The following is a 26,715-nucleotide window of genomic DNA, read 5'->3' as shown; positions in this document are numbered from 1 at the left end:
AAGCTTTCTTCTTTTGATTAAGTGTTTTCACATCCTTTTCAGTATCTTTTTGAGTTAAAGGTCATCAAAAATAGTGGTGAGTGTTTAAAGCTACGGCTTAACCAATTGTCGGCTGGGGTTCTGGCCCCAAAATTGGATTCTGAGATTTGATTGTAAATATTCCGATCAGCTGGTTGAAATCCAGCTTCAGAGTGATAGGAAGGAATTGAGAGAGAACCCAAATCATTTACAAATGAAATAATGCATTTATGTAACCTCTTGAATATTTGACATGTGAGAGATTTGCTGTTACTCAGCTTCAGCCCCATTCTGGTTTTGCTGGATAACATCAGTGGGGTCAGCAGGTGGAGACGGGAGGTTCTCACAAATTCTACCCTCGGTCCTAACAGAGGTTTGAAAATCTGGGTGGCATGAGGAGACATAGGAAAGGGTGGGACATGCAGTAGCGGGGCTGGAAACGCAGCTCCCTTCTACTCCAGCTGTGTCAAATAGCAGATGTGCATGCAGAGAGTTGAGAGGTTTTTTTGGGCTATGGTATATAGGAAGAAGGGGAAAATGCATTTGATTTCTGGGTAGTAAATTCTTTTGGAAAATGTAACGAAGGTCTGTCACAGTAGGAACAAAAATTTCAACTGTGATCCAAAATAACATACTATAAAATGAGGGAGGATGTATTTTTAAAGAAAAATATCGAAAAAAGGATTGGCAGTATGAGTTCAAAACAAGCTATTCATTTCTACTCTATTTTAGCATACAAGGCAAACCCCAAATCCAAACCTATTGAACTGGTAGCAGCCATGAATATTTATCACTGTGTACTCTATGTACGTACAGTAATTACAGCAAGAGGAAAAAATATTTTTCTTTACAATTAATATTTGTAAACGTTTATGAAAGTACATAGAAATAAATAAGACAAACACATGGCCTAATTAAGATGAAAGGCATGACAACCCTTGTGATTTGTTCTGAAAAATAAAGAACATTAAAATAGTAAGACTTAATTATTTCTGTAAACATTTCAAATTGTGCTCTATCTAGAAAACCTTAATTTATGAGATAGATATTATAATATCTATAAGCATTTTTGACATTTGTACATTCCATGTCAAAAAATTATTGTTAATTTATTATTTGTTATACTGTATACTGTCATGTATTATCACTTATTAGTATTTATTGTTCAGAAATTCAGAGTCATCTATTGTTTAATGGGAAATGGAAAAGCATTTTAAATCTGATTGCAATTTGTGTATTCTTGGTCTAGTGATAAAAAAGCAACTTCTGCAAGTTGATGGTAGAAAAATGTGTGTACTAATGAACAAAAGTAACTGGTCTGTTTAACATTCTAGGCATTAATGATGCTATTTGATATAGAGTTTACATTTGGAAAAGAACTTAAAGCCAAATCCATGGACTTGTCTGAATGGCTGGGTTGAAATCAAGGAAAGTGTATGATGGAGGAACCAAAGCCCTCAGGTTTGATCTTGAGGAGCTCGAAGACACCATCGTCTTTGAATCCCTTGTTTCTCAAGGCAGATACGTTTATGGTCATGCTCTTGTCTTTTCCTTGACCTTTGAGGAGGCAACATAGCAGAGCAGTGTTGAGTGCTCCATAGCCCAACCGCGCTTGCCTTCACCAGAAGGATGAGCTGCCCCTAATCTCACTGCAAAAGGTTCCCCTAACGGCTCCTGTTATTTGCTATGAAGTTGTGGTTGGTTTCTGATCAACTGGAGAAAATGTAGCCATCAGCAGCGGCATGACTGTGTTCTGTGGTTTACGGTTATCGATGACGAGTCGTTGGGTCGTAGTGCGTGCGTGGTCACCGGTGGCAGCCTGACTTCGCTCTGCTGACTGCACGAGAACCGTGCCCAGAATAAAACCGTATTTGGGATAAAAGTCTGAGGGTTTAAGACTCTGCTGTATGACGTTAGGCCTGCCAACTGACATTTTGGGGGAAAAGAAATGTACTTATAAATACGGTATAATTTGGGGCTTGGCGAGAACAAAGCGGTCAATGCCTTGTGAGAAGTATGGTGGGATTTGATGCCTCCAAGCGCTCAAGGTTTTAGTTCTAGGCTGGTTCAAAAACACTTCTTCCAGCATCACGCTCCCCTCCCGAAGGCTGGATGAACGTCAATTCGGTCAGTGCCGTCTCACCAACAGTCTCTTTTTAAGTATGTGTTTCCTCTAAAAGGCTTGTATTTGTAGTGATATCCAAATCTAACTCTGTTTTATTGTAATACAGCACCTGGCAGATGAAGAGTGCTCGTACCTCTTTTCTGGGCTGCCAGATCTTCAATCATAAACTCATTTTACTGTGAATGTGGTTGTTTTGCAGCACAGATTTATGGCCTTGGATTTCATTTGCAGCGCAGGAGAGTCCCTGTTGCTGCTGCAGGATCGTACCCTACAGCAATCCTCCTTTTCCAGGGAGAGCTGGGTTACTTGTGCTGCGATGAAAACGGTGGCCACGTCCATCAGTCCGTCGTGCTGGCAGAGCTTCTGCCAGACAGAGGGAATATTCCAGTACAAATCGGGTGCTGTTTTAAACTCGCTTCGTGCTCTAAGCCTGGTAAACGGGAGAGTTCAGCTTCCATATCCATAGATACATAAATATGTCCTGTGTGGTCTCCCAAGGGGAAGGCAAAATGTGTTTTTAGTTAAGTTGCATGGGAATTTAATTGAAAGATTTAGGGCAATGCCATAAAAGAGTAAATCACAGTTACGTGACACAAAGAAGATTTATGAAGCAAAATAAAAATACTTGAGGACCTTTACTTTTATAATTTGCTTGATAAAAATGGAAACCTGTGTTAGTCATTTTGTCTGCTGGTAATTAAAGAAAAAGTAATGCCTTTGATATTTTACTGATTTTCAGTCCTTTGGTATAAAATAATGGGAAAGACAATAGCAAAGGTCAGAGCGTTCTTCGGACACATCGCAGCTCGGAACAGCAAGCACGCTCAGCCTCCTTCCCATGAAAATTTGTATGAATTAAGCACACGCTTAACATAATTCATACAAGTAGCTCCTCAGAAGTCAGAAGGACTATTAAGTGATTCAGATCAAGCACAAGCTTAGTGTAAGACCGGAGCTTGTGTGGATGGTGGCCCTGAAATTTGGCCAGCCTCCAAGGCAGCGGGGCTACTGCATGTGTGATGGTGCTGCTCTATGGAAGAAGGTCATGTGTAACCCAGTAAAATACTTGGGGATATTTCGGAAAGGAGAGCTAGGGCGGTCTCGTTGGAAATCTGACCTTCAGCGCAGGTTTTGTGAGGATTCGCACAATATATTTATTGCAGAGGACTGTATATATATTAAATGGTGTAGCATTGATAGGTTTAGATAAGACTACCATAATAGCAGTTGAAATGGTGGGGGGGGGGGGGGGTGTGAGATGGTAAGTTAATGATGTAGCTGTTAATTTGAATTTAGCAGACGTTTTAAATATAGGTTTCTCTTACAGAGACAAAAGTTGCAATTTAAAGCTCTTTGGTGGTCTAAAAACAGCTTAATTCTCTAGTAGCATGGTAATAAGTACTAATCCAGCTTATACAGTGATTGTAGTATGTCATGTTTGTGAAAGATTGCCTAACTCTGCTTTCTCTGGGTTTTATGTTAATTTTTTTAAATTAAACATAAAACCTTATAACATCTTTATGCTGAGATAAACTGTTCAATTTAACTTGTGCTCAAGCAGCAGCTGTCAGGAATTATCATGTTTCGAGCGTTCTTGCCATCACCTTGTGTCTCTACCTCCCGGATACACTCCGTGGGATGATAAAGCTCACCTTGTTAGGATTTATTACTTAAATAATAACCCGAGGTAAAAGGAAAGTTGATGTCACACGGAATGACAACTGACATATATTTATGTCGCACGCTACATTATAATAAACTTTCCTTTCTTCCCCTTGTAATAGGTGTTAAGTGGAAATACACTCCAGCATATCCTCCAGTGCCCTGCGTGAGTCCATTAGCCACGAACGTGGCTGCTCTGTGGGCACGTTCACGGGGACTCGTGCTGTCAGGTTATTCAAGCTTATAATGCCGGAGAAATTGGTTATCGTTGTTGGCTAGCAGCTTTTATGCCAGTAAAGAAACAAGTATAAGAGCGTCTCATATTTGTTGGGTTAAATTCTGGAAATGCCGTGAAGTAATGCAAGCGAATCGGGAAGGCTGTTTTCTAATATTACCACTTAAATGATTTTATTTTTATTTTTTCTTGCTGTAAGAAGCGTAAGCCGTGTCTTTTCAGGCTCTAAATCTGAGTTTGCTGGTAATCGCAACCGTTTTCTCTTGACACCGGTTTATCAATGAGCTGGGCAGTGATAAGCGATCTGCTTGTTAGTCGACTCTTACCACTTCCCATTCACAGTGGAGAAAATATGGGTATACCCCTTGCAAGCGTTCCAAGTTTTGGGCCTTTCTTGCCTTGCTAGAAGCCAGCCTCAAGCTCTTTCTAATGACGCTATTTGAATTCCTCTGGTCTGTCTAAGCCGGTACTGCCAACACTTTTTTTTCCCATTCCTGTGGATATTACCATCTTTTTTTTCATATTCTTCTCGTAGTTATTCTGTCGTCCATCTGAGCGAGTTCAGATATTTGAGCTACCCGGTTTTGTCCAAGCTTAAATCTCAGATCTCATTTCTCGTGGTGCTCCCCCGTTGCCCTTTTCTCGCCACTCGTTGTGTTAACCTTGGCACCCCCACCGTCTTCTCTTTCCACGCTTGCTTTTGTGCCTTGCTCTGCGCTCCTGACTGTGTTTTCAATCCCGATGTGCCATCTCTTTTTTTCCTCTCTTCCTTCAAACGCAGCCAAGTTCGTAGATGGTATCCTGCGTCAATACAGTTTTCCTTCTAACTCATCGCAGAAAGCGATTTTCTGAAAAAAATCAGTAAAGGATAAACTGTAATGCAAGCCCAAAGTAGCAAGAATTTTGCCAAGCAGCCATTTTGTCTCGTTTTTGTAATATTTGGGGTATGTTTGCTCCTGTTTGTATTTTTCTCTGTCACTCTAGTGCTAAACTCGCAGCTGTCGCAGAGCAGGGGCGTTGCATCGCCCGTAGGAAGGTTCCCTGCCTCTGTCTGGCGCCCAGGTTGTTACGAGGTCCAGAGGTTATTACTCTTCGTGACAAATAAGTGATGACTTAGGTGAAACTATTTTTTCCTCTTAGTATGGCTCGTAATAAACCCCAGCTCCTATCTTAATTGGCATTCTGTTTGACAGTCCCTTTAGAACGATCAAATATTTGATGAACAAGGCAATAACATTCATCTCTTACTTTCGTAAGCCTTTCAGATTAGCATTGACTGAGGTTGATGAAGATGGATACAGGATCTGTTTTCTAGGAGGTGTTTGTTCTGTAGATACAGATTATATAAGACCGGTGTGTGTTAGCATGGGTAATATTACGATACATATATCTCTATGGCTTTTTGGGGAAGATCATGAGTTTTAAGGTTGACACCTAGAAATCAGAAGTTTTTAGTATTAGTAATGTTGGTTTGGCAGTAATCTTGAACACAAAATCCATGTAAAAATAGGAAGAACGGGAATAAAATAGGTTAAGAATAAGAATAAAAGTGGGAAAAAATAGGAAAGATTTTGAAAGAATTAAACATTGCAAATAAATTCTGAATCTGAACCACTAAAGTGGTAGATGGCAAGAAAAGTCTGAAGCGTGCTATGTTGAGAAGTAGTTTATTAAAGCTTAATATTTTATGTGCAATAAATACCTGATCTCAATTTTATTTTTTCTGGTTTTTATCTCTTGCGATGAGAAACGTATAACACAAATGTCTGTGGCTCTGCAGTTCTCTGTAGGTACAGGATTCAGTTTGCTTGAAAGCAGCGTTAGCCAGGGGACAGGAGATACTCGCATACTTTTGGTGAAACGCAGGGGAATCTGCCACTGGTTACAGCAGGGTCACAATTTCATATTACACATTTAAATACATTCATTTTCTGATAGCCGGGTAAGTTATACGAGGCTAAGATAGCAGCTTGTTAGTGCTGTTTGTGCCTGCTTTATATAATTGACGGATGTGTGCAGTGCTGTAGACTGTGGAATAGCAGGAGTGCTACGGCAATACTGGGGTGCAAGGGTAGAAACAACATTTCATTATAGAGGATACCTAATAAAAATGTGAAAATAAAACAGAAAAAGGGTGAAGGAAAAAAAAAAAAACCAAACCAGACCATACTAGATAAGTGCACTGCATAAATCAAAAGGGTTTCTGTCATAACATGAACATGTGCCATTCCTGCTCATATATTGAATTTCAGTAGTCGGTTGCATAAAGAAGTAAAGTGTAATGAAACTGGCAAGCAAAGTATTCCCTAGTCAGCCTTATCTTTGTTCCATTTGTCCTTCAGATACAGCTTTTCTTGCCTTTTTCAATAAAATCCATCCAGCTTTTTTTATTTTGCATCTCTCTGTAACCGAGCTGGGAAGACCAATGAGATTCGGTGCTTTTCTAGTTGGGTTCTTAGCAGCTGCTTTTTAAGAGATCAAAACTTCGAATGCTGCTACATGGTATTAAGGCTTAGCCATTGATGTGTCCCTATAGGGGTTATGTTTTTCTTGGGGCGGGGGGGAGAAGGGGAAGGGGTGACCCTTGCGAGCATGCTCACAGACAGTAAACACTGCTCTCCTTGTTTTCCAGGATCCTCTTTGCAAGCTCGGTGCTTAACCTGGCTGAACTCGCTGCCCTCCGCCCTGACCTTGGCAAATTGAAAAAGGTCCTCTACTTCCATGAGAACCAATTGGCATATCCTGTCCAGAAATGCCAGGAAAGGGATTTTCAGTACGGATACAACCAGATCCTTTCATGGTAGGTGTTTCTCGCACCGCTTCGTATTATTTAAGGTGTCCTTCTGTCTCCAACCTTGCACCACCGTAAACCCGAGGAGCCCTTCTCTGCGTAAACGCTGACTCTCTAGCAAACCGAGGTACCAGCAGAGTCCTGAAGAGCTGTTGATGAGAGCGCTCTATAAACTCGTCTCAATTTCTCCTATAAAGTCCACCGATGCTATATTGGGCTACCGTGGCGTCCCCGTCAGCGGTGGGGATTTTTGTCCTGCGTCTCGGCCGTAAGCGCGATGCTTTGTTTCACGGATGCTTCGCAAAGCTGCAGCTAATCAGCTCTTGCTTGGCCATAGCTTTTACTGCATCCAACTGAAATTATATAGAGGGTTTTAGGGAAATAAACAGAAATTAAAATGTACTGCAGCGCTTTTCTTGTGAAGAGAGGGCAGTAAACATACCAGATAAATCCTTATATTTCTTTCATCTAGTATTCAGAAATTGTGCAGTGCTAAAATACCCAGACGTTTTAAAGGCTGCGGTCCTTTATTGTTGCTAAAAACAAATGTATTTCTCGAATCCGAGTTAATGAAAGAAGTTAATAACAGCAACACTGAAAAAGCTTTGCGGTTAGGTGCTGTACAGACCTAAGTGAAACAGCGAAACTCGGTTGTTTTGAACTGAAATAAAGTCACTTCCACGGTCTTTCTCGCCTATCTGTTAGTAGGAGACTTACTAGGAATAGGGATTGAGCATTTTAAGGTACGAGTTAAGCTTTTACATCTTTATAATACAAGTCAGTTGATATTGAAATTTCTCAAATAAAGATCTGTGTGTACTCTGGCCATTCTGGAGCTGCTTCTGCCACAGCATTTGCAACATGTTTCACTTGCTGAGCAATAAAGATGGGAAAGTATAATGAAAGATCCTTTGAAAACTGTAGCAGCCATTTTCAGATGTTATAACAAAAAGATGTGGGTTTTGGCACTGGGGCAAGGAGTATTTTTTTTGTATGCATATTTTGCTTTATTATGGCAGTTATTTTTCACACATCTATTGTAAGCTGACAAACATTTATCCTCAAAATACACATTTTTAAGATAATAGAAGTAGCTGCTTTTACTAGGAAAAAAAAAAGATGACTTCTATAGATGTTCCATTCTGTCTCCTTCATCCTCCAATAGCTTCTCCACGTAATTCTATAATGTTCATCTTCCATTTCTGTTGCTGCAGAAACCCCCTTTTTAACAGCACATAGAAGCCATCTCCTCGCTACTGTTTGTAACTGCCTAGCGGTCATCTGCAAAGAAATGCCATCTTCCAACTCTGTTAGAAATGGGAAAATGTATCTTTCCAGTTCTGCATAGAGGTTTTGGAGAAGCTTAAAATTAGAGCACTTTGAATCTTCAGGTTGGAGCGTTAAGAAAGAGATTTTTTTTTTTCTCCCTGATGTTTCTAGAGGGTTAATCTAATAAAATCACACCTTTCCGTGATGGCTGAGATTCCTTTTAGCTGCTTAGGCAGTGACAGGATCTTCCCGATTTGCCAGTGATACACAAAGCCTGCAGGAAAAAGTTAGGCAGATAAGACTTGATGCACAAGAGAAGCAGAGATGATGGTGCTGGAGCCTTTGCTACACGTCAGAGAGCAGCAAAGAAACGTGCCGGGCTCCCGCGTTGTCTCGGGTCATCTGTAAATCACTGCAGAAAAGATGACTGGGTTGTTTGTACAAAACCAAGGAGACCAATGGGTTAAAAACCATAGGTGGGGAAGAGGGTGGGATTCCAGAAAGCAGTTCAGCTCCCGCAGCCTGCTTGAAAAGGATTATTTCTCTCTTTAATGTTGGGGTTGGTTTTTTTTTGCTTTTCCTGCTGACTCCTGCTGCTTTGGTGAGCAGTGTCAGTTGTCTTTTTTGACCAGGCAGCGGTGAGATGCAGTGAGGATGAATGACAGCCTCTCACCTCAAATATACTTTTCACGAGCCCGGTGACTTATGAACATGTGTCCTCGATGTATCTTATGACCCATAGGTCTGTATTACGATATATAACGTATTGAGAAAACCAACCGGCCGTAAAGCATTTCTTACCTCCGTTAGCGGTGAGCGTTTGCCAGTGTAGCTAAGATTGTGTCAGCACTTCCAGGATAAACTTCCAGATATTTCAGGTTTTTTGATAGCTTCTCCTTTCCTCCAGGCTGACTCTAAGTGGTGAGATAATACCTACGTTATCGTTTAACTACATCTTAAAATTATTGATCAAAAATTATTGATTTTAAAACACAGCAGTAAAGAACACAACATTGCGTTAATATGCCATTTTTTCCAAACTTTTTTTGGTACTATGTGTTTTATATGTACATATATTTGGCGAATATACTTTTAATCAGGATTCTGTACGCATAGGTTAAAATAACATTCCATTTCTCTAGTATCCTGCTGCCTCACACACATGGTCGGTTGAAGGTAGGTTAACCAAAGGTAAGTTGTCCTTCAGTACAAAGGAATATTTCTAAGGAATTTTCATTTTCTTCCAAGTTTACTTCTACAAAAGTGATATTACAGTGGGCCTTACCTGTTTATAATGCTTTTAAGAGATAATGACAGTAATACTATTCTTACCATTTTATGAATAAAATATCTGCATCCGCAGATAGAATGGGATGTGCTCCTTTAGATTAATAATAGTAATTTGTTACTTAGAAAAAAGTTTAAAAGTACTTCAAAGAGTGAATAGACAGAAGTCAAGACATTTCTGATTAACGTACATATGCTACTCCTAATTCACGTGAAAAGGCTGATTTTAATTAGCATTCCACTCGCACCTTTTGTTTGTTTATGAGAATATGTATCTTATTTCCACTGCATGTAAAATAATTCTGTTCCTTTTGTGGCAGCAGTGCGTTCATTAACCTTAACCGCTTTTTACAGTTTGGTTGCTGATGTTGTGGTGTTCAACTCTGCTTTTAATATGGAATCGTTTCTTACATCCATTGGAAAATTTATGAAGCTGATTCCTGACCACAGACCTAAGGATTTGGAAAAAATAATCAGACCGAAGTGCCAAGTTCTTTATTTTCCAGTCAGGTTTCCTGATGTGAGCAGGTCAGTACATTTTCCACGTCATAAATTGCCGCCAGCCTGTCAAAACTCTCTATTTATGGTGACGTTCTAACTAATCAGCTAAAGCATCGTTAATGAAAGAGTTTGATAATATGCAAAATCCCCTAATTGATAAATGTTTTTCAATAATCAGAGGCTATTCAGGCAGCGTCTGATCTGCGGAGCCTGTCCTTAGTGTGTGTCGTACAAACTTGCATCGTTCGGGATGAGTGATTTCCCACTTGTTTTAGTGATTTCCCACTTGTTTTAGTCTGTAAGGAGTTGCCAGCTCCTCAGCTCTGTATATATTTGTACAGGGGAGGTCAAGGAGGAGAAAGAAATGCTAGAGAACAGTAAAAGTGATAAGCCTGTAGTCAAGGAGCTATATTTCCCTCGGTGTGTTGCAGGGGGATTTTATTCCCTCCTCCCTCCCCTACCTCTTCTTTTATTGCTTTCCAGGTAGGCGAAAAGCATCCCAGTAGCGGGGAGCAGACTTGCAGATGTTGGCATTAGCTGCAGCGGTAGTTGCTCTTCAGTCTTCCTCGGTTACTCTGAAGGACATTTTTTATTACCCTCGTTTCAGAGCCCGTCTTGAAATTAGTGGTGGGTTATGTGGCTCAAAGGGAACATTCGCTAGATCCTTTTCACTTTTGATTAAACCTGGCACAATTGTTTTTTCCCTGTTATAAGGGACTCTCCTCCCACCGAGCAGGAACTTTGCTTCGATGGGACCGACACTAAATAGAGTATGATTCTGCAATTTGATTATACTCTTAAAACCAACACGACGCTGGGTACTTTTTTTGCTGAAATAAGGATGGAAAGCACCATAATGACTCAGAAAGAGTCCGGCTTTTGAACTGATAATAAGTTCTGGCCACACTTGAGATCTTTGTCCCTGACCAGCTTGTACTTAGAGTTGTTTCAAAGGCTAAGTATACATTTGTGGTAGTTTGGGGGAGAGGGATTTTTAGTACAGGAGCTGAGGTCATGCACTCTATTGATGTTCACGCTGCAAGGTTTGCATTTCAGTATCTTGGAAAACTTTATGTTCTAAAGCACTGATGCAAATAGTTTCGAAATCAATGTCTAAAGTTAAGTCTTTAAACCTACGGTTTTGGCAAGTGGGTTAAAATCCTCCAGTGTTCCTGAGGGACTTGGCTGCCTGGATGGCAGTGGAGATCAGTACCCATATATCTTTGAGGATCACACATTGCTTCTTAGAGACTGTATTTTTAAAGAGTGAGGGAATGCTGTGAATGCTCAGCATATTTGTTACCGAGCCATCTTAAGCGGGTCTTGTGGCGTTTTGGCATATCTTAGGAAGTTATGTGGCCCAAGCCTAGTTTTGGAGATGAAGTTGTGATAAGCCTGTGTCCCATATTAAATCAGCTCTTTTGGATTTGTCAGCCCTGGCAAATGGGGTCAAACGAGACCTGACGAATTAGTCTGAAGTCATACGCACAGTCATCGTTTGTCCAAAGCAGAAGGTGATTAGGTGGGTAGAATCATTAGACTACTACCCAAACTGGTAAAGTAGGAAGATCTCGCATCTCTCTGTGTGCTCTTCTTAGTGTCCTGCTCTTGCGTTAAATCTTTCCTCACAAAGCAGGACACCTTTCACGTTTTCATTGTGGTTGTTGCACTTGAAATTATAGCAGAAAGCTATTTTCAGCAGTGATGGACAAAATTAAGATGTTCATAAACAACAGTGTGACTGTAAAACTTTCTCAGCAGAGTAATTAGAACCACAGATTAAATCAGCTCTATTATTTCTAATATGTATTTTATTCAATAACCAACCCTAGATGTAAGATCTGGGTTTTTTTTAGACAAAGCCCAATATCATCACAGGAAAAAAAAAGCCGAAGAAAGGACTGCTTCTGTGTAACTCTGAAGTTCTTTGGGTTTTGACCTTCAGCTGCAGCCAATATTTACTATTTATTTCTTTACAAGATCCTGTTTTAAATAATGTTGGATGCACCTGTGGCAATTGAATGCTGTTTTTAATGTAGACTGTATTAGTGTAGGGACTGAATGGAGATTGAGGAGAAAAAGGTTAAGAAAAATTGTGGCCAAGCTAAAATTTATAAAGCAAGCTCTTAGCCCAGAGTGTTTTTCAAGTTATTTTCAAATGGTAATTTGCTTTATCCAAACCAAACTCATACAGTGTAAGTAAGTGATTATTTGCATGACTGACAATCATTTCAGTGCCTGCAGTCTTTTTAAAATGCATAATTTTGCTGAGATGTTGGGAAAATATTTAAAAATTCTGAAGGCAAAACAACCAGGGTGATTTTTTTTTTTTTTTTTTTCTTTGACCTCTTTTATTTTGTGTGTGAGCGTCTCAGGGTGTGTTTGTATCTGAAACATAATCTTCGTTTGGATTTGGGAGAGAGGTGATCTACGAAATTATCCTCGTGCATGTGATGGCGATCATTTTAAGATTATTCTAGATTAATATTGCAATTGTAGGGCAAAATAAAATATATCTGACCCTCGATCAAAACCAGTGTAATGAAGGAGCATGTCACATGAGTTAATCCTGTAACGTATCTACCTTTTAATGTAATTACTGTAGGTGACGGGTACACAAACGAACACAAGCAGCGTAGTAACTGATCCCTTAAGAGTGAAGGTACAATGATGAAGGATACTCTAGAAAATACTTGTGAATACTGTTAGAGGTATAAGTGTGCATAATGTGTATTTAAATATTTCAGACGGGCATCTAATCACTGCTTTTCTACGTTTGAGAGGAAGTTATCGATGCTTTTTTATAAAGGTTCTACTTTTTAAAAAATATTTGTCTTAAGGGCACATATTGGTGTTCCCAGAGCAAACAACCAGACTGTGGTCCTTATCTGACAATGAGAAGAGATGAAAGGATTTGAGGATTTAGCAGACTAAGAAATTTACTGACCTAATCCTCCTGTTTTCTGGTTCTGACAGCTAGCTTCCATATTGCATCCCGTGGTGCTACAGCTACTCTGTATATACTCACTCTCTGTCGTTTCTGACTTGGAAATTCTCCTCTTCATACGTTCTGATGAAGTATATTGTGTAGAAATACATAATTTCTACCGAGTACTTCTAAGCTTGGAGACAAAAACCCCCTCCAAGTTCAGGCTGTCACTTCGTAGTGCGTAGCTATTGCAAGGGTTGTAGACCAGTAGCTGATCTTACGTGCCATATGTGCTGCGTATCAGACTGGGGTTTTATAACACAGTGAATTAAATACATTGTAACTCAGACTTATATTGTCATTGGCTTAGTTTCAGTATCTTTTCTATTGTAATGTAAACAAAATCCTGATGTTACTTTCTTTTTCTATACAATCAATAGACTCTCTTTTCATATAGTCTGTTTCCACTTTTGCACCGCAAAACTATGGTTCAGGAGGAAAATCCCCCTTCTACCGATGTTGTCTTTGGTACTCACGTCTCCATGTGCCAGCAGACCCCGCTGGAGCACCTCTGCACGGTCTCGTTGATATCGTGTACAAGTTCTTTTGGTCCGTCTGCATCCGTACTATCTGTGGCAGTCGGCAGAGTGGGGTCAGATTAGGTACTCCTTGGAATTTACTTCAACGAAAATCGTAATACAGATTTCGGTTATTACTATTCCTCTGATTGTAATGTGTTATTATCACGATGTGGTAGAAAAGAAAGATGTTTTTATAAGCAAGAATGAAGTAACATTCCTAAGAGCTCAAAATGCACATTGGACTAAGGTGGAATAATATAAAAGAAACACGAGAGGATGAGGATTACAGCAGAAAATAAAAATAGCTTCTTTTAAGTGGAACTTGTTAGTGAGTATCTTGTACTATCTGCATTAACACATTTTGAAGTAGAATTAAAGATTTTAGACCGTTGTTTCTTCATTTGCTTTTATAACTTAGTACAGTTAGCAGGATATTTTCAACCATTTGATTTTATATTTTTTTAGTTATAGTGTGAGAGAGGCAGAATTTGCCAATTTAGAGAGTACTTTAGGGCCAGTCAAGGGAGTTCCTGACTAAAGCAGAAGTTTTTAAAAGACGCTGACAGTATCTCTTGTACAGGAACGTGACTGTCACGTGTGGGGGAGCCTGTTTTGGGGAAATAAAAAAAAAAAAAAAAAAAAATTGCATCACTTGGACCAGGCTTGCAGGGCTGAACTTTCAGACCTCTGTTTAGATAACTAAGAGGCTCCCCCTTCCTCTGCAGTCCTAACGCTATACAATAGCTTTGCTGTGCTGGAAAAATACAGTTGTCACCAAGCGAGGAGAGGCTTGAATCCACAAGAGCCCAAAGCTATAGATGGGCGCTGGGGATGTGTCTACGTTGCACAGAGAGATGCTCAGCAGCGGTACCCAAGTGAGCTCTAGCGAACCGTCTTGCGTACGGGAAGCAGTATACCTTAGAAGAGCAGTTTTTGGCTAATTAGCCTTCCAGTGAAATAGCATAGATTAGCTTAGGTGAAGTACTATGCTAATGATAGCGATTCTGGTACTGAGGCGAGCGACCGCCTTTGGTGGTGGCTCGGGCATCTCCGTGGTGCGCCGTGCTCTCTCTGGTAGGCATAGCCTCCCTGCCATCAAGGGTTATGGGTAGTTAGCATAATTAGCAAATGCCAATAGACTGCTCCTACCTTGGGGCTTGCTGCCGAAGAACTGGGTGATGGAAATTACTCTCCTGAATGTCTTTGCTCCTCACCTGCCGCAAGCGGGTTTTGGGGGTCGGTGGTGGCACGCGAAGAGTTACGCAACAAGCACGAGGGATGCTCTCAAGATCTGGGACACGGCACCTATGGGGAGGAAAGTGCAGTACTGGCTTAAAAGGGGCATAAAATGGGAATCTTTCAGTTCTGGAGTCTGCGGCAGCGGGTCGGTTACCTTCTGCGTCGCGGGGCTAAGGGCTAACTGCAGGTAGCTGCGCCTACAGCAAGGGGTTGGGTGGTTGAACGGAGGGTGCCTCAAGTGTCCTTCCACACGTGCGTCGTGTGCCGCTGGGGAGGTTGGGGGCGATGGAAGAGTTTCCATTCTCTCTCCGGGTCGTGGACGAGTAGTTCTTGCCCCAGCCTGGTCTTCCAGGCAGAACATGCCAGTTTTATCCCCAAAATATCCCCAGAACTCTCCAGCGGCAGCAGACTGAGAGTGCCCTCCCAGAGGAGGGCCCAGCTGAACAGTCTGCTGGGATGTATTCGTTTTGCAAAACTTTCTGAAAACTAATTTCTTTTTATCTGTTGAGGGACAAAAATAGTTTTACTGACGCTCTTTTATCTGTCGTATAGGTATTCCACTAAACGCTATCATAATAACCATTTAGTCTCACAATAGCTCACCAGGATACTTAAGCAGAATTCTCTGTGCAACCTAGTTTTTTATTATGTTGGGTACTGCTCATGTTGCATACAACACATTCCCATAAAACTTGCATTTTGTATTTACAGAGAAATTTCTCTGGAGAGTTAAGGTCTTGTAAAACATTCTTGTTCTACAGCATGAACGAATTATTATACTCTGGGGCATTAAAAGTGAAGTGTACTGAAGAAAAGAATTTTTTCATTAAAATGCAGTTTATATTGATAAAACAGATTACTAGCATTTGATGAAATGTGAAACTTGGATCTACCCATATCGCTAAATCGCCAGTAGGTTTGTTTTGGCAAGAAGAATAGTATGTAATGTATATCAGGACCAATCATTATACAGTACCTGTTAGTTTTGTATTAGATTAAATTGTCTTTCACTAAAGTACTTGGAAAAAAACCCCTACTATAGCTGTATCTTGAAGTAGCAGAATGTGGTAACCAAGAATATTAGAAAATAAAAGCTGTCGTGTTATCAGTTTTGGCACAGTCATTTATCAATCAGTATTTTAAACATTGACAAGTGGTAATTTAATAGGGAATGACCCTGTTGGCAGGAAGTTCTAATGACAGATGATGCAAACTCATTTATCACTATGGGGCTGTGCTGGCTTCTTACCTTTCTCAGTATCACAGCTCATATTTTCCAAGTCTGGGATGTGAGAAGCCACAAAGGGCAAAACCTGTGGCACCGAGCCTATAACCACTCCCATCTAATCTGATTAACCCCTTAGCTGCAAATTTCTCTGCAGTATTGCTGGGAAGATCTAAAAGTTCTCCTACTGATTTAAATACCATTTGATTCTTAAGTAGGATTTGCCGTAATACTTGTAAGCATTTCCCATAGCCAGTTTTTTAGAAACGTTGAAGTTGTGTCACTCTGAATACAAAGTTGAGACACGCTGGTACTTGGCTTTCAAAAACAAACCACATTCTAATAATTAATAGCACATTTCATTAGCAGGCATTAAAAATATTGCATGCCATGCCCTATACAGTGGGCAGCTATTATTATTATTATTATCATTACTACTCGAGAAGGAAATTGATGCATTCAGAGGTTTAATTGATTCGTGCATATTCATGTGGGAAGTCAGTGGTAGAGTCACGACTGGACTGGATTATTATGCACTTCCATGCATAATAATGTCTCTGCAACTTGTAAAGAGAATAGAGTACCTTGCTGTAATAAGTGTGGGCATTTGAAGTTGAGGGATGTCATGGGAGAGGAGATGAAAATGACACCTTCATCAGCAACTGGTATGGATGGCGCTTGTAATTCTCCTGGGATTAGTCTGTCTGTAATACAGTAATTCAACCGTACTTGGAATAAAAACAATAATACATTTTTACTTCAATTTCCTCAACAGCGAAAGTTTTCATCGATTTGGTATGATTTTATGTTACCTTTTGTCAAGCATAATAAATGCAAGCCCTGCTTTGGGCTTTCTCCGCCTTCCTACCCCAGTTCTCCGTCTGTTCTTTCTCTTTTCCTTTCACAACAGAGTCTTTCTCCTCAAGGCTGGGATCATGTTAAATATCGTCCCCGTGCAGGATGATTCAGACGTGAAATACTTTCAGACTTTGCATCAAATTGTTGTAATTAGAATCAGTGAAGTTTGAATTTAATTGGTTAAATTGTCGTGGCAGACTGTAAGCTGGTTGGGGTTTTTTTCCCCCCTTCTATTCAAAGTGGACAAAGGCTATTGATTAATGGTAGGTTCCTGCAAAGTGCTAAATACCCTCATTTTCACTGCAGTCGATGGGAGCTGAGGGCGCTTGGCGCTCGGCGTGAGTACGACGTTAACCACGGGTGGAAGGAGGTGGCACACGACAGTAAATGCTGGGTATCGAGTGGCGCGGCTGTGTCCAGTTCAGTTCCAATCCATATGAAGGTACGGACTTCAATCCTTCGCATGTGTGAAAGATGGTTTTTATAGACAAGGCTGTCCCTGCTGAATTTTGCATTTCAAAATGCCGCCCTTCAACGTTTGAACAATTCCATATTTTTTATTATGAAATTCATGAATATTACATAGAAGTGGAGGTGGATTTTTTTGTTTTTCTTTAAAGTGATTTCATGCTTACAGAATTGTAACAGAGAGGGAAGCAGTCATGTTGGGCATATTATTTCTCAGTTGCTACATGAGGCAGCGACAGAACCTTTTTGCTTAAGTATTCCGGGCATTCCTTGTTGTAATATAATGGAAAAAAAAGTAGGTGATGTGCTAAAAATTGCAGAAAAGATAAGGAATAGGAAGGGATATCAGAGTTCTTAGAGATTCTTCACTGAGAATACAAAATGTTTTCAGAAAGCATTTTTAGGAGAGTGAAGGACTCTCTGTTACTGGTTGTAGGGGTATGGCAATACCTTTAGAAAAAGCCATGCTTCATCTTAAATGCAGTATTAATTTGGCGGGGGAAAAACCCAAAACAGCCAAAACCCAAAAGAGCGGAGCCTTTTAAAAGAATGGTGGAATAGATAGCCTTGCAAATTGTTACTAAATTTCAAATTAAAATAAAACTTTAAATGGGTTGGATCTGATTCGAGCACTGTTGTGTGCTAGATTGCCAACAATCAGTTCAAGTTGAAGTGAGAGGTGCCGTTAGATGGAAGTGTCAGTGGAGAAGATACTAACATGTTCTGTAGGAATTTCAGAGAATACGGAATAAGAGAAGAAAATTACATGATGGAATACATAAAACTGCAGTTTTAAGTTTGAAGAGGAAACTTGAAACATTGCTCTCCAGTCCTATGATGACGACCTTTATGTAATGTGTAAGAAAAACTTAATACAGATGTTTTATTTATACATAACCAAATGGGATGAACCTAAATGATTTTTAATTTTGCCAAATCACCGATAATTTCTTTGTTGTGCAAGGAGTGTTTTAATCTGTTTAGGTTTTTTCTTTTTTTTTGCCTTTGCTTTTGCAAATATTTAATATTTTATATTTTGGACATTCCCCATGCTCAGTTGTGACTCCCAGATGAAATAATCCTCCTCTTCTTCCCTTTAATAATTCAAATAGCATACATATAAAAATATGAAAATCCCAACGTAAACGTACCAGAAGTGCTTTTAAGGTAGCTGTTCAGCTTTACTATTGAAAAGATGCGTGTCTAAATAGTAATGAGGGTTCATCAGAGTTATGGGCTTACGAGCACCAAGTAGCAGGGCTGCTAGCTGAAGAGCTTATGGGAGAGCCAAGTCTAGGAACACTTTGCCAGCTACTTTTCCTCAAGTATGTACGAGAAAAGATCTTTGGATTGAATCACCTTTTTTTAGCGGTGAGGCATTTTGCGTGTTGAGAAACCCGTATTCTCAGCAAAGGGGTTTCGATATTGCATAACAAGATATTATTAAGTTCTGTCTGTTTTTCAAGCAATATTACAGGCACTAACAATAGCCAGGAAGAATGAATTGGCTAGTAAGTTGATTCAGCCAACCTGTGATTAATTTTAGAGTGGATTCCTCATAAAACTCTGCTGGTTTCCTATCGGATGACTCCTAAGTGTAGTCCTCGGGTCAGGCTTGCAGAAAACTAAAGACTTTGTTCATCTTTGGCCTATTTTATGTATTTCCTGCCCCCTTATAATCTTGGGACTCATCAGCAGACCACGTTGTCTCTATTTTCGTTAATGCCCAACTAGCTGTGGCCCTAATGGTATGTAATGTCTCACCAGCAGGCCAGAGCCCTCATCTTTCCACTTGTCCTCCCTTGTCAGCTCTTTTCAGTTTACTACTGGGTCTAGAAACCACAGGTGTCTTAGTGCTGGTTCTACACCAGCTGAAGAGACTGAATTAATTTCTCCAGGACGGATTTGATTTTTAGGGATGTCCTCCCACCCCGTCTCTGCCAGAATACTCATCATGGGTGCTCGGCAGCGGGTTTATGTGTCTTCGTTTCTATGACGTTGCTTCTTAGAAAAAAACCCCAAAACTATTCACAGTCAGGTTGTCCTTTAGAGAGTCTAAGCATTTTTGATCTCCAGCTGATGTTTCTCATAGATGTTAAATACAGAAGCAAGCAGATCTTCCTTCCCTTGGTCGCTTTTGTGTGCTAAATGGTGGACTAGTCCATATGGCCATGCAGGTAAACGCAGAACGTAAAGAACATGCAGACATGAAGTCAACTTGCTGCTCCAGATGCACCAACCAGCAGTATAGCTGCACCACGCCAATTGAAAAAAAGCTTATGTGATTCTCATACACAGTAGAAAAGATATTTTTAAAATACACAGATTGGTGCGTCTGTGTAAAGCACTGAAAAATTTTGTGATGTTCTGGTCACCCATGTTCAAGAAAGATTAATTTAAACTGTGAAACAGGTATAGAGAATTGCTGCTAGGGTGATTAGGAGAATCTGTATTATGAGAGCAGATTAAAAGAGTATGGTTCACTTGTCCTAGCAAAATAAAGGTTGAGAAGGGGATATATGTTAATCTTTATAAATACAGTCAGAGGATAAAAGCCATGAAAGAGGAGGAATTATTTAAGTTCCAGGATAATCCTTATAACATCCACTAGGTATAAATTGGCCATTATTAAATGACTCAGATGGGGAATGAAAAAAAAAAAAAAAAAAAAAAAGGTGTGTAGGGAGGTGTTTTGTTTTGGTTTTTTGTTTGGTGCCTTTTTGTTTTTCTGAGAGCCATTTAGTTTTGAAATGACTGTTGAAACACTATTGAAATGTAAGTGGAATTTGATAAATTCATAGAATAGTTGGTTAAACAATATTAGGAGTAGTGTCAGGCAGTTGCAGATGTTTGCATTGATGATATCTCCAAAATGAAGGTGAAAAGAGATGGTCTATGAGATGGTAGCATACTGACTTCAATCTTGAGACCTGAACTGCTCTGCGAAGGAGATCATTTATTTCTAGCGTCTATAAAAGACGCAACGAAAGGCCAGTCTGTTCTGTGTACTGCGCACAGGGTTTATCTTGTATTTCATTAATCAGGTGTCCTGCAAGGCTTGTCGTGCCTGTACGTTCAACCTCTCACCGTATTTGGGATCAGAAGGAATTTTCATTAGCCAGACTCATAATGACTGTGGTGGCAAGGGAAAAAAAAAAAGGGGGGGGGGGGGATATTTTTGCCTCTATCTATGTACTGGGATCATCTGGACGTTTTAGTGTTTATGAAGAAAGCCACGTCACGGCCAGCGTGTTTGGTCCCTCCTCTCCTCTTCGTTGCCGCACTGGAGTTGTTGGGGCATCAGTCTTGGACTTTGTTGTTTTGTGGTAGCCTGAGCATCCCTCAGAAGACGACGCAAACTGAAGCGGTACCAAGGGTTGACAACCACGGTGCTTGGGGAAAGCGGTGGGTGATACGTGCATCGGCAAGAACCGTCTTCAGGCAAAACGTCTGAGTATTGCGGCTTTGGAAGCATCCTTCTCGATTTTGCCTCAGTTTACTTTTGCTCAGTGAAGCATTTGGATAAAATTCTGCTGTTGAGCTCATTGGAGTCAGAATGAGTTTATTTTAACTTTCCTATTTTGATGAGTCTGTACGGCTCTTTCATATTCATCCTTGTGTAGCGTAGTTTAATACTAAAATTGCCTCAATCTGCGCTAGAAGCAAATGAATCGCAGAAAGAAGAACTTTTTATGCAGTAATTCCTTTCTGTGACTGAAATTTTATCTGTCCTTCCCCAAATTTCATCGCAGCTTTTTTGGTTTCGGAGTTCACTTAGGTTATCTGCCATCTGATTTTAAATTACCGACCTTGAATTAGGTGACTATATATGGAAGAGGGAGGATTTGACCCTTTTTGGGTGCCTAAACTGTCTTCCTTTTGTTGCCAATAAAAGGAGGGTAACCTAGTCACAAAAAAAAATTAAAAAATAATAAAAAAAATTAATAAAAAAGGCAGTAGCAGGTAAAAAAAAAAATAATTTTTTTTTTCCTCTAGTGAAACCCTGTATGATATCTATAAAGTTGCCCAATATTTATGACCTTAAAACTGTATATCTTTGGTTCTGAAAGCAGCTGCGCTCTTTTCTGAGGTACTCGGTGCTGAACTTCTCGGCTCATCTATACGTTAGCGACTTATTATTCTGCGAGCGTCACTTCATTTGGGCTAGCAATAAGTCCTGTTCAGTCATTGTGCTGCAGAGGCATGTTTAAAGCTGCAATGTGCATTGGAGTCTGTTTGTTTGCAGCAGATGATTTGCCTAAGCTTTGATGCGCAGTCACTTTCTGACATTTGTGTATTTCAGCAGTGAACAATGTAAACTCATTTTCTGAGCACTTTGATTACTTGCACATAGCAGTGCCCATGGCATGTGACAGAGAAGAGCACTCTATCCACTAATCAGATAGATATGCTTCAAGCGTATTTACACAAAATAATGAAAACAGCTGTTAGATACCTTTAAACTTGAGTGTGTTTTGTTATTAATCTACTAGCCCGTACACATGACACTATAATTCTTCGCTCACTCAAGTTGCCTTTAATGACACAGTAATAAAACGGAGAGGGATGAAAGTAATGGAATTGTAGAATGTAATGCCTCAATTGTTCTACAGTGTCTTCCTTTTTGCCAAAATAAACCACAATTAGGTCCATATGGTGTTTTGAAGTTTTCAAGCAATGACCCTAATAAAAAGTAATGAATTTCTGACAAAAGAAAGCATGGTGCTCTTTTAAGCAGATATCTTCGCTATTGATCTAGTTATGATTGCAGACTGATATGCTAATAGAAGAAGAAAGGTTCAACGTGCCTGGTACAAGCACTTTCATTTGTGGTTTATTTTATTCTTATGAAATTCAGATTGAAAAGGTAGAAACATGTTGTAATCCATCAGTTATGACTCCCTTTTAAAAGACCTACTATAAAGAAAACAAACGGGTTTTTCCTGAGAAAAATGGAGTTTGGAAAGCATTTGTTAGCTTGAAATTGTTAACTAGGAGCATGCCTTGCAATGATGAAGACGCTTTGTTTGGCTATATGAAATTTCACCTGAGCACTTTATTCTCTTCAGAGGTCCAAGCTCTGTTACTGACTTTACTCTCTTTTAACCTTTTCATGGGGGAATTGGGGTGATACTCCTCTTCATCTAGAAAATCAAACTGTCCATGGAGCAGTTGTTAGGTAAGTACAGCTACTCAAACGCAGCGACTAGGGAGGACGTGCAGCTCGTCCTCCTATAGAGTACGTAGCTATGGGCAACCGTTAAAAAAAAGTACGTTGTGTCAGTATTATTCCAATGCAGTAATAATGATACCTGAAATATGGGTAATCTAGTCTTACTAAAGAGAGGAGAAGGCAGGTTCTGGAAACAGATACCAGGGGAAGGAGAAAATAAATGGCTGATTTGATGAACCTTCACTGCTAGTGGTTGTTGAATGAATGTTCATTATGCGCGGTCCTAAATGACTGAACTGAAAAGCATCTGCTGGATAATGTATATTATTGGCATTATTTTACTGCAAGTGGTGTAGTTAATGTCGAGCAAGGCCTATAGTCTTGTAACATGAATCTATTCAGAGCATCCTTTCAGGAAAATCTACCTTCTCTACCTTTGATCACTGCTAGAAGCTGTCTCTGAGCGGCTCCTTCACTGGTAAATTAGGAGTCCATTTATTTAATGGGCTAATTTCTCTGTTGCCTGTTCTCTAACTATTGAGCTGCCTTTCAGACTTCCCACTCGAGTCTTTAGTGCTGCACCTTTGGAAAATAACCCAATTTGGGCTTCAATGACCCTTACCATTTTTCATTTACGTTTGCGACCTTCTACATTGGTAATTTCTCCATCTCCTTATGTATCACATACTTGTGTCTGGTTACTTTATTCATCTTAATAGAAAGGAGTCTTGTTCATGAGTAGAACTTTATCCTCGACAATGTATCTTACTTTTACAAGCAAGGTAAATGAATTGCTATTTATTCCACCACTTTTCTTGTTTCTGAAAACAGATACTCGTTTTTAATTTCTCACCGTCTTGTACCAGATGCCTCAATGAGATGTGAATGATTAATTTGTTTTATTGCAGCCGTGGTTAATAGGAATTGACTGGTGCTCAGGAGCTGGGACTTGCCTTCTGGAGGAGGGCATGGGCTGCAGGAGAAACTAATCTTGCTTCAGATTATAAAATTTGGATTATTTATGTTACTTCAAGTTCTAGTAAGAGGAACGTAAAAGTGAAAATCCCCACCTTAATTCCTGTGATTAAAATACGGGAATTGATTTTTCTTGCCTCAATTTTCAGCTTTAAGAAATAGTCTTATGCTGTGAAATAAGAGTGTCAAATTTTAGACTGGTTTTAAATTATATTAAAAAAATCCATCAAGCATAAGTAGCCTAGGAGGTGAAGGTGTTTAAAATATGCTGGTTTCTACAGCCAGCTGTAGGGGAGAAAGGTTGGGCTTTTCACCCAAACTGAGCAGGTTCTCCCAAGAAGCTGGATAGGAGCAACAGGGTTTGGTGTGGCTCCTCATGCACCACTCATGCTTTGATGCTTGTATTAAATTTCCTTCCTATATCATAAACAATAACAAATATGCTGAAACATTTTTAATACTGAAAAAGGGTCTTAAAGCTCAGAAAAAGCGTGGGAGACTTCAAAAGCTTAACTAAGTCCTTTAGCCCCTGGTTTTATTCATTAAAATATACGGACCTAATTCTGCAAGGTCGTCCTCTCTTGAGAAGTCTAAATACCATCAGGAGACTTCAGAAATTCTAGCTTTTTTTTATATATATAACTCAGTTGAAATTATTTGAGATTTCGAGGTACTTTGAAGTTTTTGGTATACCTGCAAAGGCTTCTATAAACTTACCTTTGTACCTTTTGAAATCTGAAGTTTTAACCATTTGTGATGTTCCAGGTTTTGGCCGTTAGTCTGGAAAAGCGATCGTGCTGGCCACTGCTGATTGTGTATTTAATTTATTTGATAAAAGTACCCAAAATATTTTCATTTCCGTGTTACCAGTACTTTCACTTGCATTGTGATAGCATCTGGTACATCCTGTGACTTTCCCACACATGAAAATAAGGCATTCAGTATTAAGAAGCATTAATAGCCCAAAAAGATAATATTACAAGGTTTCTGATGCTTAATATGATGTGCTTGAGTACATATGGACAGTTCTATAGATGATTAACTACAGTCATGTAGACTTTCTCAGACTGCATGTGTGTTTGCAAGACTAGCTCCTCAATGAACAGTAATTCTTATTACAGAGCTGTTAGGAGTAGGCCAAATTATTACATTACAGATCTCATGTAAAATCAGGTCTTGACAAAGGGAAAACAATTTTCATGCAAAACCCAAAAGTTTTCTATTTTTTGATCTGCTGATATATATAGGGAGAAATGTACCATGACTTTTATTTAATTTCTTCTTTTTTTCAATGCATTCGAGCTCCTTTAAGAACAACGTCCGTTACTGCGTAATGATCAGAGATGGTGATTTTTAGCAGTAGATTGAGGGGACAAGTTTAAGAAAACATTTATTGTACTGTGTTTTGGAAACACAAGCTAGTTGTAGAGGTTACGTTCAAAATAGCAGGAACTAGTACGGCAGCATTTTAGTAAATTAGGATATAAACAAACATCTGTTGCAGGAATGTAGAAATGACATCATAAAGAATGTATGCAAAAACTTAATTGAAAAAGAATGATGCAGAATTGCAGCATGACTTTAAGTCTAAATTGATTTTTGCCTTCAGAGTGAAAGTGGGATTTTTGTGCAACATTCCAATACTATAAAGTATTTAAAATGTAATGTCCTATTAATGTACCTAAAATGTAGACTCTGGGTCACCCAATAAGAATAGTAGTTACAGTAATACAGTATATGTAATATGCAATTATCTTGACAATAGTTTTATTTTTTCAACAATTTTGTCATAAAAGAGCAGTAAGATACAATGAATTTGATTCATTTTGTGTGTGTGAATCATTTAATAGGCCATTACATCTACTATATTAGACTCCATTCTCCTTTCAGAGCTTTTCATTATAAGGCTGTCTTTAATGGAAAGAAGTTTAACCTTCCCTCCCAGATAGATTGAACCCCATAACAGTGTAAACATTCTCATTATAAAATAAAATCCCCTTCCCCAAGGGCAGCACTATAATTATGTTGCAGAGTGTTGTACAAATGTTTCTCTTAAAAAATGTTGTCTCATTCTTGTCCTCAAGTTTTTATCATTTTCATTTATGAAGAGAATCAATAATACTTTTAAATTGTAATTTAATAAAATAAATATGATCTGATTATTTTTTAATTTTTTGAAGTTATTTTAATCAAGTTTGAGAAGAAGTCATCAGTAAAATTGCTGTTGATTTATAAATAGGATAATTAGAGGCTTTCCTCCTAAGTACTGTTCACTGGCATTGTGGCTGTTTTTATTGCCTAGTCAAACCTCTTCATTCAATTTTAAAATTGCCTTTTGAATGAACTGCGCTATGAGCTTGCCAAATAGTGTCACCGTTAATACCTTACCTCCTCTATTTCATTGTCCGGTCTGTAAATGCACAATAAATTGTTTGATAAGGAGGTCAATGAGGTTGTACTAGTTTTTAAGTGAATTATGGCCACACGTTTCAGATTATGTCACGCTCTTAGCGTAGTGCTGTGCTTAAAAGGTGGTGATACAGTGCGTGGTAGATCGTTTGGTATGGTTGCTCAAGGACTAGACACAAATCAAGAAGAGCGGGTTCTCCACCGATCTTTATAGAGAGAATAGACGACAAAAGCGCGCCTTATTAATCCAATTTACAATTCTGTAGCGTGTCCCTTAGTCTAATTAAGGAAACTCTCAATAGCAGGTACACACCGCGCGCTCCACGAGGATGGGTTAGGACGAAGACGTTTGCAGGCAGGAGAGCGTTTCACTGCTTCGGCTACGGAAAAGCTGGCGATAGTGTTCCTGGAAGGTCCTCAAGCTTCTCCCACCACCGTGCTGGATGGTCATCTCATAGCTCCAGAGATATGGGGCGGGAATTGGGTTCTTCTGTACGTATAACTGCTTTTGGAGAACCGTGCTGGATCGGCGTCACCATTCCAGCGGTTTCCCCGTGCCGACACGTCACCTTCGCCCAACCCTCCTGGGCTTCGAGAGCTCCTCCGCGGACGAGGCCGTGGCTTCCATCCAAGCCCGCCTTCCCCCCCACGCGCAGCGCGCGAGCGGTTCTGAAATAGAAATGTAAAAGGCGAAAGTAAGAAACTTTGTGCTTGTTGAGTCTAAAAGAAAGTCTGTTTGTGTGTGTCTCTCCCTTTGTAACAGAAGGAATGTTTCTTATGTTTCTGTCTTCAGACAGTTGGCACACATTTCATCTCAGCAGCTGCTTTCTCTTAAAGTGCAGTAGAGTGTAGGACTGTAGTGACACTAGCATTAATACTTCACATTCTGCTATCATATGCTGTCACTGTGAAATATGGATCTAGGTTACATGTGTTTGCAGACTTTGTACTGCTGAATTATGAAAGCTGA

The 26,715-nt window shown here is 39.6% G+C and overlaps 1 protein-coding gene across 15 annotated transcripts in view; it reads left to right on the top strand.

Moving 5' to 3' along the window:
* The window catches only part of GTDC1 (glycosyltransferase like domain containing 1), a 186,457-nt gene that overhangs the window by 88,165 nt on the left and 71,577 nt on the right, over positions 1 to 26,715 (top strand). For 14 of the 15 annotated variants that reach the window (XR_007505939.1, XR_007505938.1, XR_007505937.1 and 11 more), the window contains 2 exons: positions 6,673 to 6,840; positions 9,742 to 9,915. Coding sequence is in view for 9 of the 15 variants with exons in the window: in XM_049799400.1 (XP_049655357.1) it covers positions 6,673 to 6,840; positions 9,742 to 9,915 (342 nt within the window). In the remaining 6 variants the exon portion in view is untranslated. The remainder of the gene's footprint in view (positions 1 to 6,672; positions 6,841 to 9,741; positions 9,916 to 26,715) is intronic. The other variant, XM_049799426.1, reaches the window with a different exon arrangement.

This window comes from Accipiter gentilis, chromosome 1 (assembly GCF_929443795.1).
Source record: "Accipiter gentilis chromosome 1, bAccGen1.1, whole genome shotgun sequence".
NCBI lineage: Eukaryota > Metazoa > Chordata > Aves > Accipitriformes > Accipitridae > Astur > Astur gentilis.
This window is presented reverse-complemented; position numbering and strand designations above follow the sequence as displayed.